General features: G+C 43.2%; 1 protein-coding gene across 1 annotated transcript; it reads right to left on the bottom strand.

Annotated features, from left to right (window-relative positions):
• Positions 1-1,486: 1,486 nt before the first annotated feature.
• ttbk2a (tau tubulin kinase 2a) lies at positions 1,487-19,550 on the bottom strand. The gene is made up of 16 exons (XM_054614326.1): positions 19,394-19,550; positions 13,960-14,122; positions 11,915-12,062; positions 10,330-10,403; positions 9,107-9,247; positions 8,664-8,768; positions 7,963-8,028; positions 7,746-7,838; positions 7,508-7,633; positions 7,119-7,276; positions 6,771-6,978; positions 6,460-6,677; positions 5,806-6,358; positions 4,639-4,977; positions 2,851-3,836; positions 1,487-2,236 (listed from the first exon to the last, which is right to left on the bottom strand). The coding sequence occupies exons 2-16, from the start codon at positions 14,026-14,028 to the stop codon at positions 1,789-1,791; spliced, it is 3,732 nt and encodes a 1,243-aa protein (XP_054470301.1). The 5' UTR covers positions 14,029-14,122; positions 19,394-19,550; the 3' UTR covers positions 1,487-1,788.
• Between the last annotated feature and the right edge of the window lie 459 nt (positions 19,551-20,009).

Below are 20,009 nucleotides of genomic sequence, written 5' to 3'. Positions count from 1 at the left end.
TCAGTGAGGAATCCTAACTAAATCAAACACAAACAATACTCTGATTCCTTTCCCTTGCGCACAAACATACTGCAAGTCATTATATAAAAGACATTCTGCAGGCGCAGGAGGACGAATAAGCAAAAAAATTCTTGCACATGGAAGCATGGACATAATTTTGGTGTGAGAAATATATATATATGTACATATGGCCTCTATTTTGTAGAGCGTTTGTCTTTTGAGGTCTGAAATTCACATTTTTTATCTCCAACACTGACCTGGTGTGTAATCACAGGACAGCTAAGACAGGTTGTACTTGAAATATTTCCTTTTTGTAATTACAAATAATAGCTACTCAAGTAAACTGTTGCTCAAATTGTGGTTGACTTACAAACATTTGTGTTGCTACCTCTTCTACATTGAAAGAATACTGGTGAAAAGGGTCGTCTTTGAAACGCTGGCACAAGTCTGTTTTTTGGCTCCTTTTTTTGTCTCATTACAAACAGTGAATCCTCAAGCTGCCCAAAGTGCCAAGGCACACGCTGAGACAAACATCTGTGTCTGAACATTACTCATCAGTAATGTACCTTGTGTTGCTTAGGCTTACTTCTGCTACTACTGAACAACTACCACCATTCTAACATGTAATCCCTTTAGTACGGGACATTTTGATTCCCTTTTAGCAACACAGTAGGCACAAAAAGGTGTGTGTCCTCACGTACTTGACACGATTGATTGTATAAAAGGGTCACTTTGGAGTAATCCCTTCGATTTTACACATTTAAAACTAATGTGAGTGACACAAATCCACACATCAACCATCACACAGAGGAGGCTAGGAGTCAAAAGCGTCGCTAAGCATCAAAATAAATATCTCAATAAATACAACTGTACATAAATTCTGGCTTTATGCATTCACATATAGCATAAAGTAAATATCATACCCTGCCTGCAATCTCCCGAATGCAGAGGAGATAACTGAGTCAACCCCAGGCCAATATTTAATTTAGATGTGATCAGCTATACTGATATTCCATCAGTATCATCCAAGTGCATCATTACTGGGGATAAATAAGTTATATTATAACGTGGTGCAAGATGCATGAAGATGAATAAACAGGAAACGGATGTATTTATGTGCCCACTGGCCCAACTAACTATTGATTTATATATAATAGTACTGGCTGTATTTAGTTTAGTTTTGCAGCTGTACTATTTCCCCTCTACAACATGATAATATAAATACAATGAGGACCCTGACATGTCGATATCGCTCATCTGATAAATTACCTTAAAGGGGCACTCCACTAAAGCATGAGGATCAGTTGATTCGTCATAAAGAGCACTTTTCAGTCTGTTAAAAAGTCTCAAACCGAGGCTGACATTCACAGAAAGCCTTCATTATAAACTGGAGGCGTTTGAAAGAAGTCAGCACATATGCTACTGAGTTGCATTATGGGAAATATAGGTACCAGCATTTTTGGAGTTGAAAAGACTAAAAGTGGGGATATCTCAGTTTCTGCCGCACAGATTTTGTTCATTTTATTTCAAATCTATCTTTCAGGCCACTAACTTTTTAGAAGTGCTTGACTAAATCATCAAAGTGCCCCTTTAAAGACGGGCACATAAATGAATGAACCTGTGTGCAAATAAAGTAGTGACAGGAACAGTGGGAAACAACGAGACGAGTGTAAAGTTCAGACTGACAGCGAAAAAGGGGTAAACTTATACATAAAGGACATTGCAGTCTACCCTATCATAAGAAGAGTCTTCCAATCCTCTGTTGTGGCCGCGCAACATGGAGGGCAACTATCTGCTCAGCTTGCTGGAGCACTTGCCCTCTCGGCTACAGCCTTTTCCCTTGGACAGGTGGAAGGGGCCGACGCGAGCCTGGCGGCTGCAGCATGTCTCCTGGTGGTGAGTGTAGAAGCGGCGGGGAGGCGGCGAGCCCGAGAAGCTGGGAGGCGGCGGCTGCGGCCCAAGCAGCCCCCTCCCCCCGCCGCCACGGTGCTCATGGCGGGAGGGCGAGGAGCTGACGGAGCGCTGCAGGGAGGAGGAGCTGCGCGGGGAGGCGCTAGAGCTGCGGTGGTGGTGCGGAGAGCTGGTCAGGCTGCAGATGCCCATCCTGGAGCCGCCGTGCTGGGCCGAGGAGCGATGGTGAAGTGGGGAGCCGCGGGAACCATGCATCAGCTGAGCAAGGCATGACAGGAGGTCGGAGTCACTGTTGCTGCCGGCTCGGATGCGGTAACGCCTGAGTCTGAGAGGGCACAAAATGCAGGGCAGGTTATGAATAACAGCCAAGTCATATATTTACAAGCAAACCAGAAAACAGAGTGATAAATCAGAGTTAGATAAGAGGGTCATTATCACTTTCTTAAGCTCAGCCAGCCAGTAGGTGGTTAGCTTAGCTTAGCATAAAGACTGGAAACAAGTGACTAAATTTAAAATCTGTACACAAACAGAAATCTTAAAAGAACTTTTAGGATGACTTTTTAAGGGATGACTTCAGTTAATGCTCCAAACCATTAAATAGTTCCATCATCGTAAAAAAAATTAGAATGGATATGGATAGAAGAATGGGTTTATTAGTAAAATGTAGAGTTGCAGGTAGTCTGATTTTGTTAAGCTTTGGACAGAGCCAGGTAGCTGCGTTCCCCTTCAGTCTTTATGCTAAGCTAGGCTAACAACATGCTTGCTCTTGCTTCATATTTAGCATACAGACATGAGAGCAGTATCAATCATCTCTCACTAAAATAAGCAAATATGCGAAAGAATTTCAACAATTTCTTTTATCTAAAGAATCAATCAGCAAAGTAAGTAAAGGTGTAATTGGTTTTCTTATGTTTTCAAAAGATGAAGATCAACAATTACCTGCCCTCCGCTGTGGGGCGGCCAGGTGGCTTTCCAGGCGGCGGGCGCGGCAGGAATTGGGCGGCCAGCTGCTCAGCAGAGGAAGCTGAATGAACGGGACGGGGGATCCTGCTCTTGCGGGACAGAGGGCTGGAGGAGGAGGAGAGGGAAGGACCATCGTCTCCCTGGCGGTCAGAACGGGAGCCCATGAGTGAGTCCTCGTCCTGAGAGCGGTCAGAGGTGGAGGACAGCGGGTCCCTAGCAAGGGACGCCACCATTGGGCCACGCCTATCGGAGAGCGATGGCGAGGCAGTGGGAGACGGGACCGGACCCTGGTGGTTAGCTTTCTTCTGCAGGAGTTTCTCCTTAGCAGACCCTGCAGGAGGGAGCTCCAGCAGGCTGGAGGGCTCCAGGACTGGGATGCGACTCAGCCTCCGGCTTGGGTCCTTACGGTGGGAAACCGGGGAGGAGACCGGCCCCCTGTTCTGATCTGGTGCATGGTTCACTTCTCTACTAACCTCCCCCCTTAGCTGAGGGCCAGAATCTTTCTCAGGGTCTTTCAGCCTGGGGAATGCTCCATTACTTGAATCCCTATGGCTGTTAACAGGAGGGGAGAGGTGGCCATTGGCAAACACAGGGCTGCAAGGAGAGCGAGGAGAGTGTGGAGAGTGTGGAGAGTGTGGAGAGTGTGGAGAGCGTGGAGAGGAGGGCGAGCGCAGAGGAGGGGAGTGAGGAGAGCGTGGGGAGCGAGGGGAAGACACACGGTTTGGAGCAGGGCTTTGAGCTTTGGTGTGGATGTCGCCATTGGACAGTATCTCAGCCAGGGGGTCTGTGGGTGTCCCTGGATGGGTGAGCACATGGTCCTGGGGGGAGCAGATGTCCGCTGTGTGCTCCTGGACCTGCTGAGCCTCAGCGTCAGCCTCACCACGCCTCTCCAGCAGGAGGCACTGTGGCGCACTGTCTGATCCTGACTGGGAGGAGAGCCCCGAGGGACGCTGAGCTGTCAACTGGAGGGGAAGGGGGGGGAGGTGGAGACATGGGAGGCAAGAGAAAGACACACGGGTGTTATTTAAAAGATCGACCATACTAAGAGTGGGAATAATATTCTAGTTGTCAAAGGGCCTGTTGCTGAAAGACTACAACATGTCGAGTTGTGCTGTAGTTCTGTAGCAAGAGCCTGATGCAGATGTGTGAAAAGAGAAGTTTTTTTTTTATAATGTGGGGTAATAAATGGTGATTAGTTTGGCAACAGCATGCAAATACCATAGCTACCATTATCAGACCGAAACACACAAGTGCTATGGCAGTGTCAGTCAAGCTGTGAGTACTAAACCAGCAAGTAGGACAGGAAACGTTCACGCAACTTCGCAGGGGGCTTCAGCGAAGAGAGGGTGAGGAACAAATACAGGGAGAGAGAGAGAAAGAGAAAGATAGAGAGGACAAAGACGATCTGAAACAAAAGAGACCATGCAACCTGTAGTCATGACTCGACATTCCAAACACACATGCCACAATCAGACAAACACACACCCCCTATTCAGATCACAAGGACACATGTCCAGACACAAGGACACATCTGACCCATGCTCTGCCTGGCCTGCACAATGCCCCTCATGGTTTCTGGAGAGAGCTGCCTGACAACAACAACAATAAGCAAGCCAACTGAACAAAGAAGCCAAAATAAGCAACTTAAACAAAAAAACAAAGGAAAATAGAAAGAACAAAAAAAATGGTGACAGCCGGAGTACCGCTACTGATGTAGAGGAAGCTGAATGGAGGTTTTTTAGGAGATTGTGATGGGCTCATCACCTGCTGAAGCTGGGCACGAGTGATGCGTATGACAGAGGGAAACTTGGCGTTGGCAGCGCCCGCCGGGATGGCCGGCAGTTTCCTGCGACTGGGTGAGCGGGTGCCGGGGGCGGGGTTTGGTGGCAGTGGTAGGGAGGCGTGGCAGGAGGAGGATGAGGAGGGGCGCTCCTGGTGCTGCGGGTCAACGGAGTGGCTGCGCCTGATGCCCGGCGGATGGCGCAGGTGCAACGGGTCCGACAGGGTGGTCAGGAGTGTGTGAGGGCTGGGAGAGCGCAGCGGGATGGGGCTGCACGTCCGGATCGCGACCTCCTCAGGCAGGGATGGAGGAGAGGTGGGGAGCTAAGAGAGGGAGAGGGGGAGGAGAGAAGTGGGAGATGGAGAGAGGAGGGGTTGTGAGACTGGTGAAGGAGTGAGAAGATGGAGAAGGTATGGAGGAAGGGCTTTGAGGCAGGACAAGCAGGTGGGGAGCACGATGTTGATTTGAACGGGTAAAGTGTCTGGGAGGGATTATAAATATAAGGGGTTGATTTTAGGCCAGAGGAGGAAGACAGAGACGAGGTGGGTAGATTTTGGGAAGGCCGTATACATTATCAACTTGGAGGCAGTTGTTCTGGTTGTAGGAGAGAATGAGGGGAAGGTTATTCCTCTGTAGTGTAAACAAGCTGTTCAAAAATCGTGTAAAGGCGTAGACTGAGCAGGATTTCGGTGGGCTGGCTGAAGGTTGTTAAAAATAAAAAGGAGCAAAAAAGTAATTTAAGCTAAGGAAACCAAATCATATTTTGGAAGCAAATTATTGAATTTGTGAAGTAAATAAAACCAACCAAACACATTGCAAATGTCTGCAAATAAGATAAAATTCTGCGTGAAATTTAATGCAAATCAATGTGCATTTCAAAGCAATAAGCTCTCTTTTCCCCCCATGCTGTGATCTGATAAAAAGCTCTGCAGTTGTGACACAAATATATTTCTACTAACAATAAACACAAGCGAAGCAGTAACATTTAGCTTTAAACAAGATGCAGTTGGTGGAACTATGACTGTATAAGCATCGAGGTCCTAAAACTGGAAATCTGACTTTGTACAGCTTTTTAACTTTGTAAAATGCTGACTTCAGTCAGTAACATGTATACCATGTTGTGAGATGGCCTTCAGATAAAAAGGGCTTACCTGAGTGAGGACTCCCTCAGCCAGAGCTTCAGCTGGGCTGGTTGGAGTGACGGGCGGCAGAGCCCCTACAGGACCCACGCTAAGCTCCAACTTGTCCACTTTTGCACTTCCCTTGGAGGAAGCCATGCTTTCTTGTTTAGCTTTGCCAGAGTGAGGGCTCGGGTTGCCCCTTTCCCATCCAGGAGACTGATCCCCTGGCTGGAGCACCTCTGGCTCCTCATCCTCCTCCGAGGGGCTGGTGGTCACCTTGGCTCCTGGAGAGCCAACGGGCCGCTCCACCATTACCCAGTCCCTTGAGTCAATGTCATGCCTCCCAGAGCTCAGATTGAGGGCCACAAAGCCCCCGCTGTTGGCTGCCCCCTCCCCCTGCTCCAGAGATCCACAGGATGCTGGCTTAGGAGAACCACCACCAGACATGAACTCCTCATCATAGTGCCAGACCCTATCAGGACGCTCCCCGGCAGGTTCAGCCTGACCCTTAGTTCCTGGGACGACTGCAGCACCGTCAGCCTCCCTCTCCTGGTGCTGGGAGCCAAGCTGCTGCTTCCCCGAGCTGAACAGACACAAGACAGATGCAAACAATCTAGTCTGATCTAACCTCAGGGATATGTAGAGAACTGATGTTAACACAGATCGGTTACTTGATAGACATACCAGGCCTCCAGGAAGCGCTCTGGACTGGGCTTGGCCTCCAGAGTGAGCCTCCTCTCCAGCTCAAAACTGTGGATGTTGCGGAGCTTCCTCAGCAGGGGGCCGTCGCGGTCCGAAGCCACCACATCACATTGCAGTTTGACTGGAGAACCCAGGCTTGGACCAGCATAGGGGCTCTGGTGTCCATGGTTGCCCTGGTTGTTGCTGTGTTCCTCCTCCGCCTTTGGAAAGAAGTTATTTTGTTAGTGAGTTACTGAAAAAACAAGTATATTTCAATTAAGGTATAAATTCTCTGTGGTGAAGGACTATCTTACCTTCCAGACTGCGCTCCTGATGCGGTTACGGTTGCGGTCCAGCTCCTCCCAGACATCAGCCTCCTGGTTGCGGTGCGGGTGGAGGGGAGAGCCCGGCAGGCGCTCCGGAGCCGGATTGTTCTCCACGTCGCTGAGCTGCTCGTCCTGCAGAACCTCGTCCGTGTTTTCCCTCATTAGGTCTCCAGGTATCAGGGAGGCATTTGCCATTCTGGGGCCACAAAAGAACATTGTTTTATGTTTGAGGCTGTTGAAGACTTTTAGAGGCAAGTGTGGAATTTCAGTCTATTCATTCCACATTTTCATGTAAAGATACAGAACATTTGTGGTTTTTATGTGAATCAAACTCACCCCATGTGTGCCGGAGTGAGGCGGGTGTGATGTTGCGGCGTTGTGGCAACGGCAATGATTGTCAGAGTGCCATCTGAGCTGGTCCGCTCCCAGTCATAAGGGTCGTTCTCCACAACGTTGTAGGTTTTCATGCTGTTGTCAAACACTGACATCAGCAGCTGTAACAACACACAAAAAAATATATTTATACATTTTTTGGCGAGGCTTTTATTCCACAGAAAATGGTTTTTGAACACTTATCAACTTGTGAAAACCTTTCTAGATCATATACTGCATTACTGACAATATCATCAAACTATATCAACACCTGATCAGACATGCTGCACTTGTTATATTCAGAAAAAAATCATTATGTATTACTGTTAATCCAAATTAAACCCCCGTGTCACCTGGTAGTCCGGCTTAGTGAAGTAGTCGAGGCTGGCGATGTGCTCCAGGAACACGCCGAACTCTGCCGGCAGGTGTTTGAGCATCAGACGGTGGTCATAAGTATCCTTCAGCTTCCCCACATGTTCCTGGGAATAAGCAAACACACACACACAGACACACACACCTGTCACATCTCATCACCTACTGGACAGGGCTGTTTAGTTTCCATGAAGGTCAGTGGTTATTGGTTGTCCTTACTTTGTCCTTGATCTTCCTCCACGGCAACTGACCGACCAGAAACTCCACCAGCATGTAGAAGAGCGACCACAGGTCATCATGACGGCCCATCTCCTGCAGAATTACAGCAGTGTTGAGTTATTTATTAGTCAATAATAATCAATCACGGACAAATCATGACAAAAAAAGAGAAGGTTGTGTAAGGCACATGAATAAACACGTGTGGATAGATACCGACCTTATTCTTGTGTGCATTGACAGATGCGTAGCGGACCGTTCCCCTGAACCCTGCTACTGGCCGGGGCTGACAAACAAAGACAGAAACAGGGGTAAATTCCATATGGATGTATTTAATTATAGATTTTTCAGCCAAATATAACTAGACACTACTTGTATTTTCATGCGATTGTTTCTCGGTGCGTGCCGGCAGCTTAACATGCAACAGAATTTTTACATATTATTACATTACATTGCACTAAGTTTCTGGTAATTCAAAAATAAATAAACCACATGACAAAGTAATTTTTGTTTCAATAAAAAAAAAAAGTACAAAGTATTTTCTATTTTTATTAAGAACTTTAGATCAAAGTGGTCAAAAAAGTTTCAAGTGAAATACTGAAAATAAATAAATAAATGTGTAAGTATACACTGTCTATGTTTACATGCATGCACATATATAAATATTAATCTGACTGAGGAAATAGTTTTGATTTAAGAGAGATTAATCAGATTTTCTGACAAATTTGAGTTTGTATGTGCTTGTTTTTATCAAATTAGACAACGTTATTGTGCATCACGATATCTCACTATAATCATGATACTATTCCACTGAAAGACGATAAATGATCATATTGAATTATCGACCAGCCCTAATGCATCAGTAATGATAAGTGCAGCGTTAAGCTCAGTATGTGCTCAGTAACAGAAGAGGACACTTACAGGTCGGACCTCCTGGCAAGAGTTGGTGAACTGACGAGCCAAACCAAAGTCCAGCATGTAGCAGGTTCGACAGGTGCTCGGGAAGCGGCCCATTGCGAAATTGGACTGAAGCACAAAAAGCAGGACACAATGGTTAAAGGAATAATAAATATAAATGTGATCCTATGCTAGAATATGATTTAATACAGCAGCTCAGAAGACAGAGGATATTTTACATTCAGCTAAATAATGGGCCAGCTTACTGTAAGTGCAACAAAATGCTGAATCAGCAACAATGCTAGCAGCCAGTAATAAAAAAGTGCGTCACACACACTGCCCAGACAGCAGAAATAAAAATATATTCTCATCTGTCGGGAATATATATATATAAAGTTGAAGCGAGGTGATGAAATAAGAACCGAGCATTACATATCCTCTGCTGCCTCCAGCTAACTGTGACTCACCGGTTTGATGTCACGGTGCAGGAAGCCCACAGAGTGGATGCTCTCTATGGCCTCCAGGATCTGCCGCCCCAGACGCAGGGTGGTGCTGATGCTGAAGGTTCCCCGGGTCATACTCCTCCTCAGGTCGGCAAGGTTACGACCCTGAGGGAGCACATGTACAAGATCAGTAAGTCTGATAAATTCCCCCTTCCAGAAACACAGCAGGACATCTGTGAGCCTTAACAAACATGTCATAAAAGGGTAAAAAACGTATTTATCTGGTTCTCTTTTGGAAGCAACACAGAGAAACGGGTATAAGAACAGAAATAGAATCACTATTAAAAGTTTTACTGGCTGAAATGTTTGACAGTGGCAGCCAAAAATGTTAAATGGACAGAAAACAAGCCAACAGTGAGAAAAAATATATAAATTCAGCTGCAACGATCATCTATAAATAAACACATGGTGCAGTCGGTGCAGTAAACCAAAATGTACCATTCCTCTGGGTATGTTGGTATAAATCAAAACCAGAACACATCAAAGCCCGGATAAAGTATTTGTGAATTTGAGATCATGACTTTGGTATTACAGCCTCGTGTGCTGGATGAAGTGGTTTAAACTGATTTAATGCCTCGATAGATCAAAGCAGATGATATAGTATGTTAACTGTCTGCAGTAGTGCAGCCTGAATCGTTACACTGAGAGTATTGTGATATAAATATAAATATTTTTAGCCGTGTAAACAGGATGGGAGTCAGTTTGGTCCACATTGAATTGTCTGAAAATTGTGAGAAATGTCTTTCTTTTAATTTGCTTGTTTTGTGTCTTAACTTCCCAAAACAAGATAATTAGGGTTGCAACTAATGATTATTTTTATTATCTTTATTAATCTGACATTTATTTTCCAGATTAATTAATTAATCGTTTGGTTAATAAATTGTCAGAAAATAGTGAAAAATGTCCATCCCAGTTTCTCAAAGTCCAAGATGATGTCTTTAGATGTCTTGTTTTGGCAGTCCAAAATCCAAATATATTCAGTTTAATAATAAATTTCCATTTTCTGCAATGTTTGCATGAGATGATTTTATTACTTTGGATTACTTTTGGATTGGCTAATCAATCATTTGCTTAATAAATTCCTTGTACAATTCATAAATGATCACATTTGTTTACAATGATACATTTGGGTGATAAGTCATAAGTTAGTGCTTATGAGGCACTAAGTCTTCTGCATTTAGACCAACCTGAAGCTCCATCACCACGTAGTTAAAGCGGTCGTTGCGGCCACATCCCACAAAGCGACACACGTGGTCTTTACCTGAGAAATAAAAGAAGGAAAGGAGAAGTTCAGGATGCTTTCGGAGGGAAAGATGATTTCACCCCACAGTCGCCTAACGTCAGCGGCATCATCTGATCGTAAGATGCGGCGTCATGCTGTGTGAATCACGATGACGTGCATGGTTCATATTTCCCTGCCCTCTACAGCTCACCGCCCTCCCATCACCAGCGTCCCTGTATGACTGACCCTGCTGATTTATAGCCTATGGCACACACAACACCCGGTCTAAACATGTGCATGAATATGCCTTGTGTGTTTTGTGCATACATGTGTGTGTGTGTGAGCAAATGTGCATGTGCTCCGAAAGGACACTGCTGCACTGGCAGCTGGACTGCGGCCACACCCCAAAACCCTTCAGCGCGCAGTGAATGCAAACAGTTAGTCTAACCAAACCTCCATGTTAAAAACACTACTTTTTAGAACGCCCACTTTCACCAAATTCCTACACAATGTTCCAAAATAGTCCAATTAAAAGAAAGTAAATAAAAAACAAGCTCGATATGACCCTCTAGACTTCTTATAAGGCCCTTGGTAGATGTTTACTCTTCACAGCTGGGCGGGGTCATCAATGTTTGGGGGGGGGGGGCTGGAGTTCAGTCCGTCTCAGATTACATGCTGGTTCCCTCAGGAAGCAACAAACGCATGATGCCCGAGGCCGCAGCCATTAGACAGCAAACATGATCCTAGCCCATTGATTTTTCTTTTTCTCAGAGGTTGAGAGAGAAAAAAGAGAAAAAAAAGGCGTAGTGGTCAAAAGGCAGGAAGGGAGAGGGGATGGGGGAAAAGAGGAGGTTAAAAAAAGAGACAGGAGTAAACTATACAACCCCCACTGAAGGAGCTCTCCTCTGTTTATCATGTGTCTCTGCTGTAAGACGTTGGGAGTGCCCAGACACACAATCATCTACTTCCTGTCGAACCAGCACTTGGAAATTTTACATTAAAACTCTGACTATTAAACCACGAGATGGAGAAAATGTGTAATGATTGATCTGCTGAATGACGGCGTGTTTTACACAGCAGAGAATAAAGCAAACTGAGCTGGACTGCGGGAAAATTGTACTTGCAAATGAGTCGGAAAATCTATAATATACTATCTTATAATGTCTCTCTGCCTTGTGTTTAAATTGTTATTGCTTTTACTGTTTCTGTCTTTACCGTGAAAAATGCCTTTGAGTACCATTTAAAGCGTTTTTCAAATCAAATGTATTATTATTATATATAATAGAGAGATTATTATACCCTGCTATTAGTACACAAATGCTATCCCTGTATGTTCTACATGCATAGCGTTTCCTGGATTGGTCTTTTTCTTTTGGATTTGTCTGTTTTCGTTTCTGTTTGTTTGATCAATACAGCAAAAGTCTCTTAAGAATAGTTTTTTCTGCCAACAGTGACTCACTCGCTGTCATGTTTTCAATAGGCCACCCTGCCAGGGAGGATCAATCAATTCCAGAAATGTAACCAAATCCACCGAATCCATTTGGACTCACCCTGGAGCTTCTTGAGCACGGCGACCTCCATCTTGAGCACCTGTTTGGGCTGCTGGGCCGACTCCACCTTCAGCGCCACGCTGACCCGCGTCAGCAGGTCCACCGCCTCGTAGATCTCCCCGAAGCCGCCGCCCCCGATCTTCTTCACCTAGAGGGGAAGATGATGAAACACTGCATTAGAACAAACCCCCACTTACAACCGGTGTGCAACGTGCATGGACAGTGAGATGTACATTAAAAATTAACATGTAGCTCTCTTCTCCGGAAGGTCTGGGGTCAAGGTCATCAACACAACATCCTCCATAAGGTTTGTATCTTGCTCAAAGACGCTTCAACAGGGGAGAAGGTAGTCATGTAAAGACCTGAAACTGTCCCGTTATGTTTGCCGTTTATTTCTATTTCCCCTTATCTAAATAGCAATATGAATATAAAATCAGATGGTCTCCTTTGGTGACAACACTATCACCATGACAATGTGGGCATGAAGGGGGAAACTGGAATCTAAACCATGTGATACCATAAATGTAGGCATCTTAGTGTGTATGTATTCATGCAATGTAAAACTACTTTTATTTGACTTTAAACCCCTTTAGAAGTTTATTTCAGTTTTATTTGTATTGCTTATAGTTATAATATGCTAAAAATAAAACATTTGGCAGTCCAACAGTGTAATAAACGCTTAAGATATTTACGTCCAAATTCCTTAGAAAGATCAAACAAACAAAAACAGCCGAGAAAATGAGACGCTCTCTGCACAGTTTGGTGGAGCGCCGGTCAAATGCAGGCAAAGCAAAAAACTTAAAAGAAGAAAGGGCTTGCTGTACAAAAAAAACTCTAAACAATATCTTCTTCCAGAAATGTTTTTTATAAATATCAAGATATTTTAAGTTGGTTGAGTTTTTTTATTTCTTTAGCAATTTCTTTTTCTTAGAAAAATTCTTGCACTTTCTCATTATGATTACAGCAAATGTTGTAAATGTTATAAGAGGCTCCTGCAAAATTACCTCATTACTGTTTATCAAGAGGGTTTGAATGAGAATATCCACATTGTATTTTTAGGAAACACAGAAAACTACCATGCTGTTTTGTTTTGACTACATTCAACAGTGACATTACTAATTATGAAACTTCCTTTTTTGGTAAACTAACAGTAGGGCTGGAACATCTTAATAATAACATCTTTGTTATTATGAATGGTTTGATCTGTTAAATGCCAACATTGCTAATCATTAACAGTCCAAAACCCCAAAACATTCAGGTAACCATCACAAAAAAGAAGAAATGCAAATCCTCACATTTAAGTAAAAGAAATGAAGGAGTGTCTGACATACTAGCTTGAAAGATTACTTCGAAGATTAAATATCAAATATATAAATTATCAGAGTAGTTGCTAATTATTTTTTAAAATTTCATCAGCGAAATATGACAGAGGGAACTGCATGTGATTCATTTCACTTCGCTTTGTTCTCCATTTAACTTCTAATTGCCCCCCATGAGTTCTACCTTTTCACTCTTGCCTCTCAGAACTATCAGAGCTTTAATTCCTCCCACGTGTCCTTCACTGTCCTCCATGCACAGAGACTTCTGTCGCACTAGGAGCTAAAGTCGTGGGATTAGCTGCAGCATTCTTATGTAACTCTGCTCGTTAAAAGACAGGAAGTGTTGCCGGGTTGCCAGTGAGGAATAGCAGCCTCACATGGCACCCAGGCTGGCACAGCAGTGAGAGACACTGGGCCCTCTGGGAGCACTGCTAGTCCTGCAGCCTATAGCACACTGCGTCGCCACAAATAGCTATACAGGCTATTTTTGGATCTCTTGTTCTGCAGCAGCCCTACCTGGACGGAGAGACACAACCCCAAACTGTCCAAGTCACAGGTTAGATACTTTAGAGGAAAGCTGGACTCATAGGCAGAGGGAAAGCATTGTTGCAGGAACAAAGAGTTGTTGTTGGTGGGACAGAGGGTGAGGAAGGGTGAGGAAGGGACAGTCAGCGATGGGGCTGGACAAACACAACGCCTATTGTCGCTGAATGCAACGTCACTTACCACTTTCCATCGTTCCTTGACCAGGGAGAGCACGCTTAGGATGTCTACTTGCTCCGCTCCAACGCTCATCCCGTCTGTGGACCAGGGACGCTGTCCTCACTGCTTCCCCCCCTCAACCAGCAGCCTCAGACTGGGCTGGGCATTTGGGCCTTGATGGAGAACCCTACGGAAAGACCAAGACACACAAAACAGTCAGAAATTATGGGACATATTTCAAGGAAATCAGTTCTTGGGTGTTAAACAAGGAGGTTTCATGAAGTTGAACATATGAAAGGCCCGTTTTTTAGGACAACATGTGAAAGTTTGAAAGTCTCCCTAGTCGAAAGACAAAGTTAAACCCGTGGCTTAATGGCTGCAGCTTTCTGATACTCGACTGTCGCTGCAGCTGTCACACCTGCTGCCAGCAGCTGTCTCTCAAGACAAACTCGCCCCAATAAATCGCAGACAAAAGTCCAGCGTCTTAAATTACAAAAAGGATTCATCTCAGTATCATTTTTCACAGCCATTTGTCTTCTGTGTCAACAACCAAGGAGCAGGTCCTATAAAGAGAAATTAGTCTTGTCGGATATAATGAGACTGTTTATTATAAATAATTTTGCATTAGCTCTGGTTGTGTATAGCAGAAAAAAAGTTAAGATCATGATAATCATTATTTTTAAATAAAAAAAGATAAAATACTGTACCATAAGTTTTGTCTAAATACACTGATGTCCATCATATTGAACTGTATTAAGTTTCAATAATTCGCTTCAGAAAGAATTTTGCAGCATTCAGTTTTACTTTTATTTTAAATTCAAGTTTACGGAAATGTGCATCACAAGAAATTGATATATATTTGATTAATATGAATATTTTAGGTAAGGTTAGATTGTAATACCAGATTTTGTGCAACCAAACTTAAAATTCTCACTACTCAAGATTCAAAAGTTCCCATCCAGGACCACCACTTTAACTTAATATGATGCCTAAAGATAAACTGGTACCACTTTCTGAAAAGTCTCCTGTTATAAAAGGTTTGGAAGTTGGTTAATGGTATTGTTAACGGTAATAAATAATTTACTCATGCTTTATAGACCTAAAAAACTAAAAGACAAAAAAACATCTAATAATAAAGTTCTTACATTAATAAATACTTATAAACTCCTCCAGTCGGCAGTTTTACATCTTAGTTAGTTGGTAATAAAATAATTTTGATCCAGTTTTTTTCCAGAAGGTGATTAACTTAAACAGCTAAAATGAGATCGGTCCTGCTGGAAGATTTTTTTATAGTACATGGCAAAACTATTTTTTTTCTTATTTATAAAAACATTAGTAAATTGTTATAATAAAGCTGTTAGTTACAACTTGCAAAACTTTTATAAATGGTGACTTATCAGACTTACTTTAAATAAATATAAATGTATAAATAAATGTATTGCAATGTGGATCAAGATGGCTGTCTGTACAGCGAGGATCAAATGGAGTTTCCACTGTAAAAGTTGTGTATTCTCCTGTATTATACAACATCCATGTCAGAGATAAGCGTTCCTCAGGAGAGCACACGCTGCTAACTTCCTCCAGTCTGGCTTCAAACGCTCAAAGCAAACCCAGCAAACCCGACTCCGATTCATCATTCTGCACACGGCGCGCCGTATCTACGGTTATGCAACCAGCCTTCAAAACACCATTTGGTTACGGGGCATGATCCCGACATCAAGGAGGCAATCAATCCCATCATGCATCAGGGCGAGGTTGGGGAGATGGAAGAGGGCAAAAGCGTGGTGAGACTAGATAACAGTGAAATGACGAGCATGAAATGTGACCCGGGGTTGAGAGTCGGGAGTGAGGTGGACTCTTAAACACGGATGAGACTGTTAGGCGAGATGTCTCAACATTATAAATCTCTTCTTAAGACATATTATTACTCTAATAGTCTTTAAAATGTATTGTTTTTAGTATGTAGTTACTATTTATTACCATTGCAATCCTAATGTCTAGATTTGTTTGAATTACTATGAACAGTGACACAGTCCATGATTAAGATATTTCTATTTAATTAAATGTATCTATTTATCTGTATAACATACAACCTATATTTATATTTTCATTTTAAGACATATCCTTACTCTAATAGTCTTTAAAATGTCATGTTTTTAGTATGTAGTTACTATTTATGACCATTGCCTGTCCTAATGTCTGGATTTGTGTTACTATGAACTGTGACACATGTATAACATACAACCTATATATATATATTTTACTTAAATAATAGAATGTTCCCTTTTGAGGGTACAAAAAAAAGCACTCTATGGTTGAATTCATGTTATCCTAGAGGAGATTCAGATGAGACCTTGAGAACAGTGAGCCTTTTATTAACCAGGATCACATTAAGAGAGTTACACATAAAAAAAAAGCACAACATTTGTAATTTGCTTCAGAAAATAATGAAGATTGTCTTCTTAAAATACTTAAGAGTCTATGTCCATGCTGGTAGCTCTGCTACTGAGCAACACTGGTGCTTTGAACTAAATGCTAACGTCAGCATGACGCTCAAAATAACAATGCTAACATGCTAATGTTTAGCAGGCCATGTGTACCATGGAAACTGTTTATCGTCTTAGTATGCTATCCTTTGCTAATTATTATTAACAGAACAGTTGAGGCTGAATGGGATGTCATTAGTTTTGTAGATATTGGCAGATAAACCATAGCACAATTATGACCTGATAACACTAAGTGAAAAGGTCAGGGGGGCCACCAAAGTGTGTACAGTTCATCCTATAGAGAACATGGAGGTGTGCACCAAATCTCAAAGCAATCCATACAATATATGTCCAAATATTCTACTCAAAATCACACGGCGGTGTTAGAGGAAATAAGCTAAGAGATAAGATAATCCTTCATTAGTCCCACAGCGGGGAAATTTGCAGGATTACAGCAGCATAGTGGAACGTGTCAACAAGAGACATAAATAAAAAAACAAGAAATTCAAAACAAGTATAATAAATAAGTAAAAAACGTTATAAAACAACAACAATAACTACAATGTCTGTAAATATAATATTTCAGTTATTGTTGATTTTCTACTGTTTTTTATTGCTTATTTATAATACTTGTTTTTTTTATTTTCATTTTTTATTTTTATCTTGTCTTTCTTCTACTATGTCTCTTGTGTGCACTTTACTCTATGCTGCTGTAAGCCTGCAAATTTCCCCGCTGCGGGACTAATAAAGGATTATCTTATTTTATCTTATCTTATCTTATAATATAAACAGACGATTGTTAATATTGCACGGTGGGGGATCATTAGGATTCGTCCTCTGGGGATCATGAATAGCTGAAGAAACTGTCATGGTAATCCTTTAAACTGCCAATTAAAACATTTCACTGTGGACCAAAGTGTTGGAACGAACGACAGACATTCCAAGAGGAAACAGGAGGAACAGTAGTTTAATTAAATCAATCTTTTTTTTAGGGAAAACTGAACCAAACTTCTATAAAAGTCTCTTTCTGGTAACAATTTATGTCAAGCGCTATAACCTTGTATTTTTTCCTCATGTGTAACTCTTTCAAGACACAGATAAACCAAGTGAGCGCTGTCTTGTAAAAACAGCGGTGGAATTCTTGATATTATGCCAAACAGTGAAAACGCAAACATATGGAGTACGCCATCAAAACCAGAGAAGAAACATGATGTACAAAACCCTTTAAACCTCAGAGGGATGAGAGAGACTCACTGTAAACACTGATTAAATAACCTCTGCTGTGACCCTGCTGTCCGAACTTCAAGGTCACCCCACGTTCCAGTGTTTTCCTTCTTTTATGGGCACTAAAAATATAGTTGTATAATAATAGTTGTCACATCTGAGCTATCGTACATGATGAGACATTTCTTCCCTTTTTTAGAGGTTGAGTGAGTCATTTGGGAGAGACGGCTGACATTCAACCTCAAAGCCTTAGTGTGTGAATGTGATAAACACATTCTGACAGAAAAGTGGCAGATGTAGAAAGAAAGGTCTCTGCTGCCTTCTTTCAGGGTCAAAAGTCTGGATAAGTCGAAGCCATCAAAGTCCAAGTGTGTCCGAATAGCAGGAGATATTAGCTGTCAATCAGACCCCGTACAGAATGCATATAAAAAGCCACTTCTCTAACACACATGCACTCAAACACAAGCTTGAACACACATTGCATGAGTGCACACACACACACACACACACACACCAATGCACAAGCCAGGCTGCCACCCGCTGTGACTAATGTCACACCTCACAGAGAGGCTGTTCTTCCTCCTCCTCCTCCTCCTCCTCCTCCTACTACTCCATACGAACCACCATCAATGAATAAATAAATTAAAAAAACAGACTTCAGACCAGAAATTAAACTGTTCTATGACAGCCTGCTCCCGTCTCATCACAATGAATCACACTTCCTGACCCCCCACGCTTCTCCACGCCGACCATGCTGCAGTGCCTTTTTTTTTTTTATTTGCTGACTGCAGCTTGTCGTCGCCTCTGCCCTTTTTTGCTCTGCTGGAAGTTTTCACAGCTTCAAAAAGGCATCATGAAATGTCAATGTGTGATCCCACCCACATACACACTGCTCCTGCTCCTGGAGATGTTTGGTCTGTCAATATTGACAAAAAAGGGCCAATGAGCACTGACCTTAAAATGCAAATCTATGCAACAACACATGGCTGGAGTGAGAATAACTTGACTGTTGAATCAAATGTCTGCTTAATTGTCCTGTCTGATCCCAGTGTGGTTTGGCTCAGTAGAAAGACAGGGAGACTTTTTTGGGGGGCTGCTTCTGGAGGAAATAAGTGTCTGATCTGACAAATCCTTGTGCAAGACGAGCCCTGGAGAGGAGCCAGCATGGGGAGGCCCTCTAAACCGAAGTCACAGCAAGGATGAAACTGATCCTGTCTGAATAAATTGTGAAGGACAAGTGTGTGTCTATAGCAAATAGGCTACTATGAAGGATGCACTCACCTAAAGTGTGCAGAGCCTCAAATCCTTTAATTTAGAAGCCATTTGTGCAAAAAATAAATGTGAAAAAACAAAGAGATGCAAAATGGGATGCAAGCTGCAGCAATATTATGTCCAAATATATTTGTGCAACCAGCTGTCATGCAAAACAAACAAACAAATGAACCCGTTGTCTCCTCCCTGCAGTGGTCGGACTGGTTGTCTTTGCTGTGGAGAGCTGTTGCATAGCGGGGCTGGTTACCACAGCAGATTTACTCAGGCGCGTCCACGCACATCGGCCGGCCACGCACAGGCCACGCAACAACCCTCGTGTGCGTGTGTGTGCGTGTGTGGGAGGTCATTCACTGTAAGCACTGACAACACGCAGGAAAACACAAAAACTCAACGCATGCATGCAGCAGCTGCACGGATCTGCTGGTGGTTAGTGTGCGGGGGGGTCGTCGGCCCTCTCCCCGGAGCTGGAGCCTCACCTCGGGTCTTTGCTGCCAGAAGAGCCGGGTGTGGTTACAGACAATCCTGCAGGTTTGACGACACCGAGCGGGATCCCGCAGCGAGAGAGCCGTCCATGGAAGAAGGGAGAGAAAGAAAGGTGGAAGAAGAAGAAAATAAAAAATGTCTGAGCGTGATCGTCCGTCCCTGTTTCTCTCCTCCTGCTGTCACCTCAGCATCTCCGTCGGTCGCTGCGGATCCGTGACGTGACGCTGTGATGATCGCCGAGCGAATCTTCCTGCGCGCGCGTGCCCGATTCGATCGCCCCTCGCAACAAGCCGCGGGCGCGCGCACCGGGGTCTTTAAAAAGCTCGTTCACGATCAAAGATTTTTTTTTTTTTTTTTTTTTTTTACAGCTTTAACATTTTGTCGAATATTGTACTAAATAGACAAATAAATAACCATTAGAGAGCCATCAGGAGATGTTCCCTTAAGGTCCTTTGAAGGTTGTTGTTTTTTTAATCTTTTAATTTTTGTTAAGAGCTTTATAATATGTTTGGAATGCGGCCACAGAAAAAAAAAAAGACAATTTTCACAAAGACCACTAGGGGGCGACATTAAGCCAAAGATGGCGCATGTAACTGATGGCGTAGTCTT

Source organism: Anoplopoma fimbria, chromosome 15, assembly GCF_027596085.1.
Source record: "Anoplopoma fimbria isolate UVic2021 breed Golden Eagle Sablefish chromosome 15, Afim_UVic_2022, whole genome shotgun sequence".
NCBI lineage: Eukaryota > Metazoa > Chordata > Actinopteri > Perciformes > Anoplopomatidae > Anoplopoma > Anoplopoma fimbria.
This window is presented reverse-complemented; position numbering and strand designations above follow the sequence as displayed.

Coding starts and splice junctions, on each gene's coding strand:
- ttbk2a (XM_054614326.1), bottom strand. CDS start 14,028: ATGAGCGTTGGAGCGGAGCAAGTAGACATCCTAAGCGTGCTCTCCCTG. Junction 8,769..9,106: donor TGCACCGTGACATCAAACCG/GTGAGTCACAGT, acceptor TTTGTGCTTCAG/TCCAATTTCGCAATGGGCCG. Junction 3,837..4,638: donor CTCGTGCCCAGCTTCAGCAG/GTGATGAGCCCA, acceptor CTTCCCCTCCAG/TTGACAGCTCAGCGTCCCTC.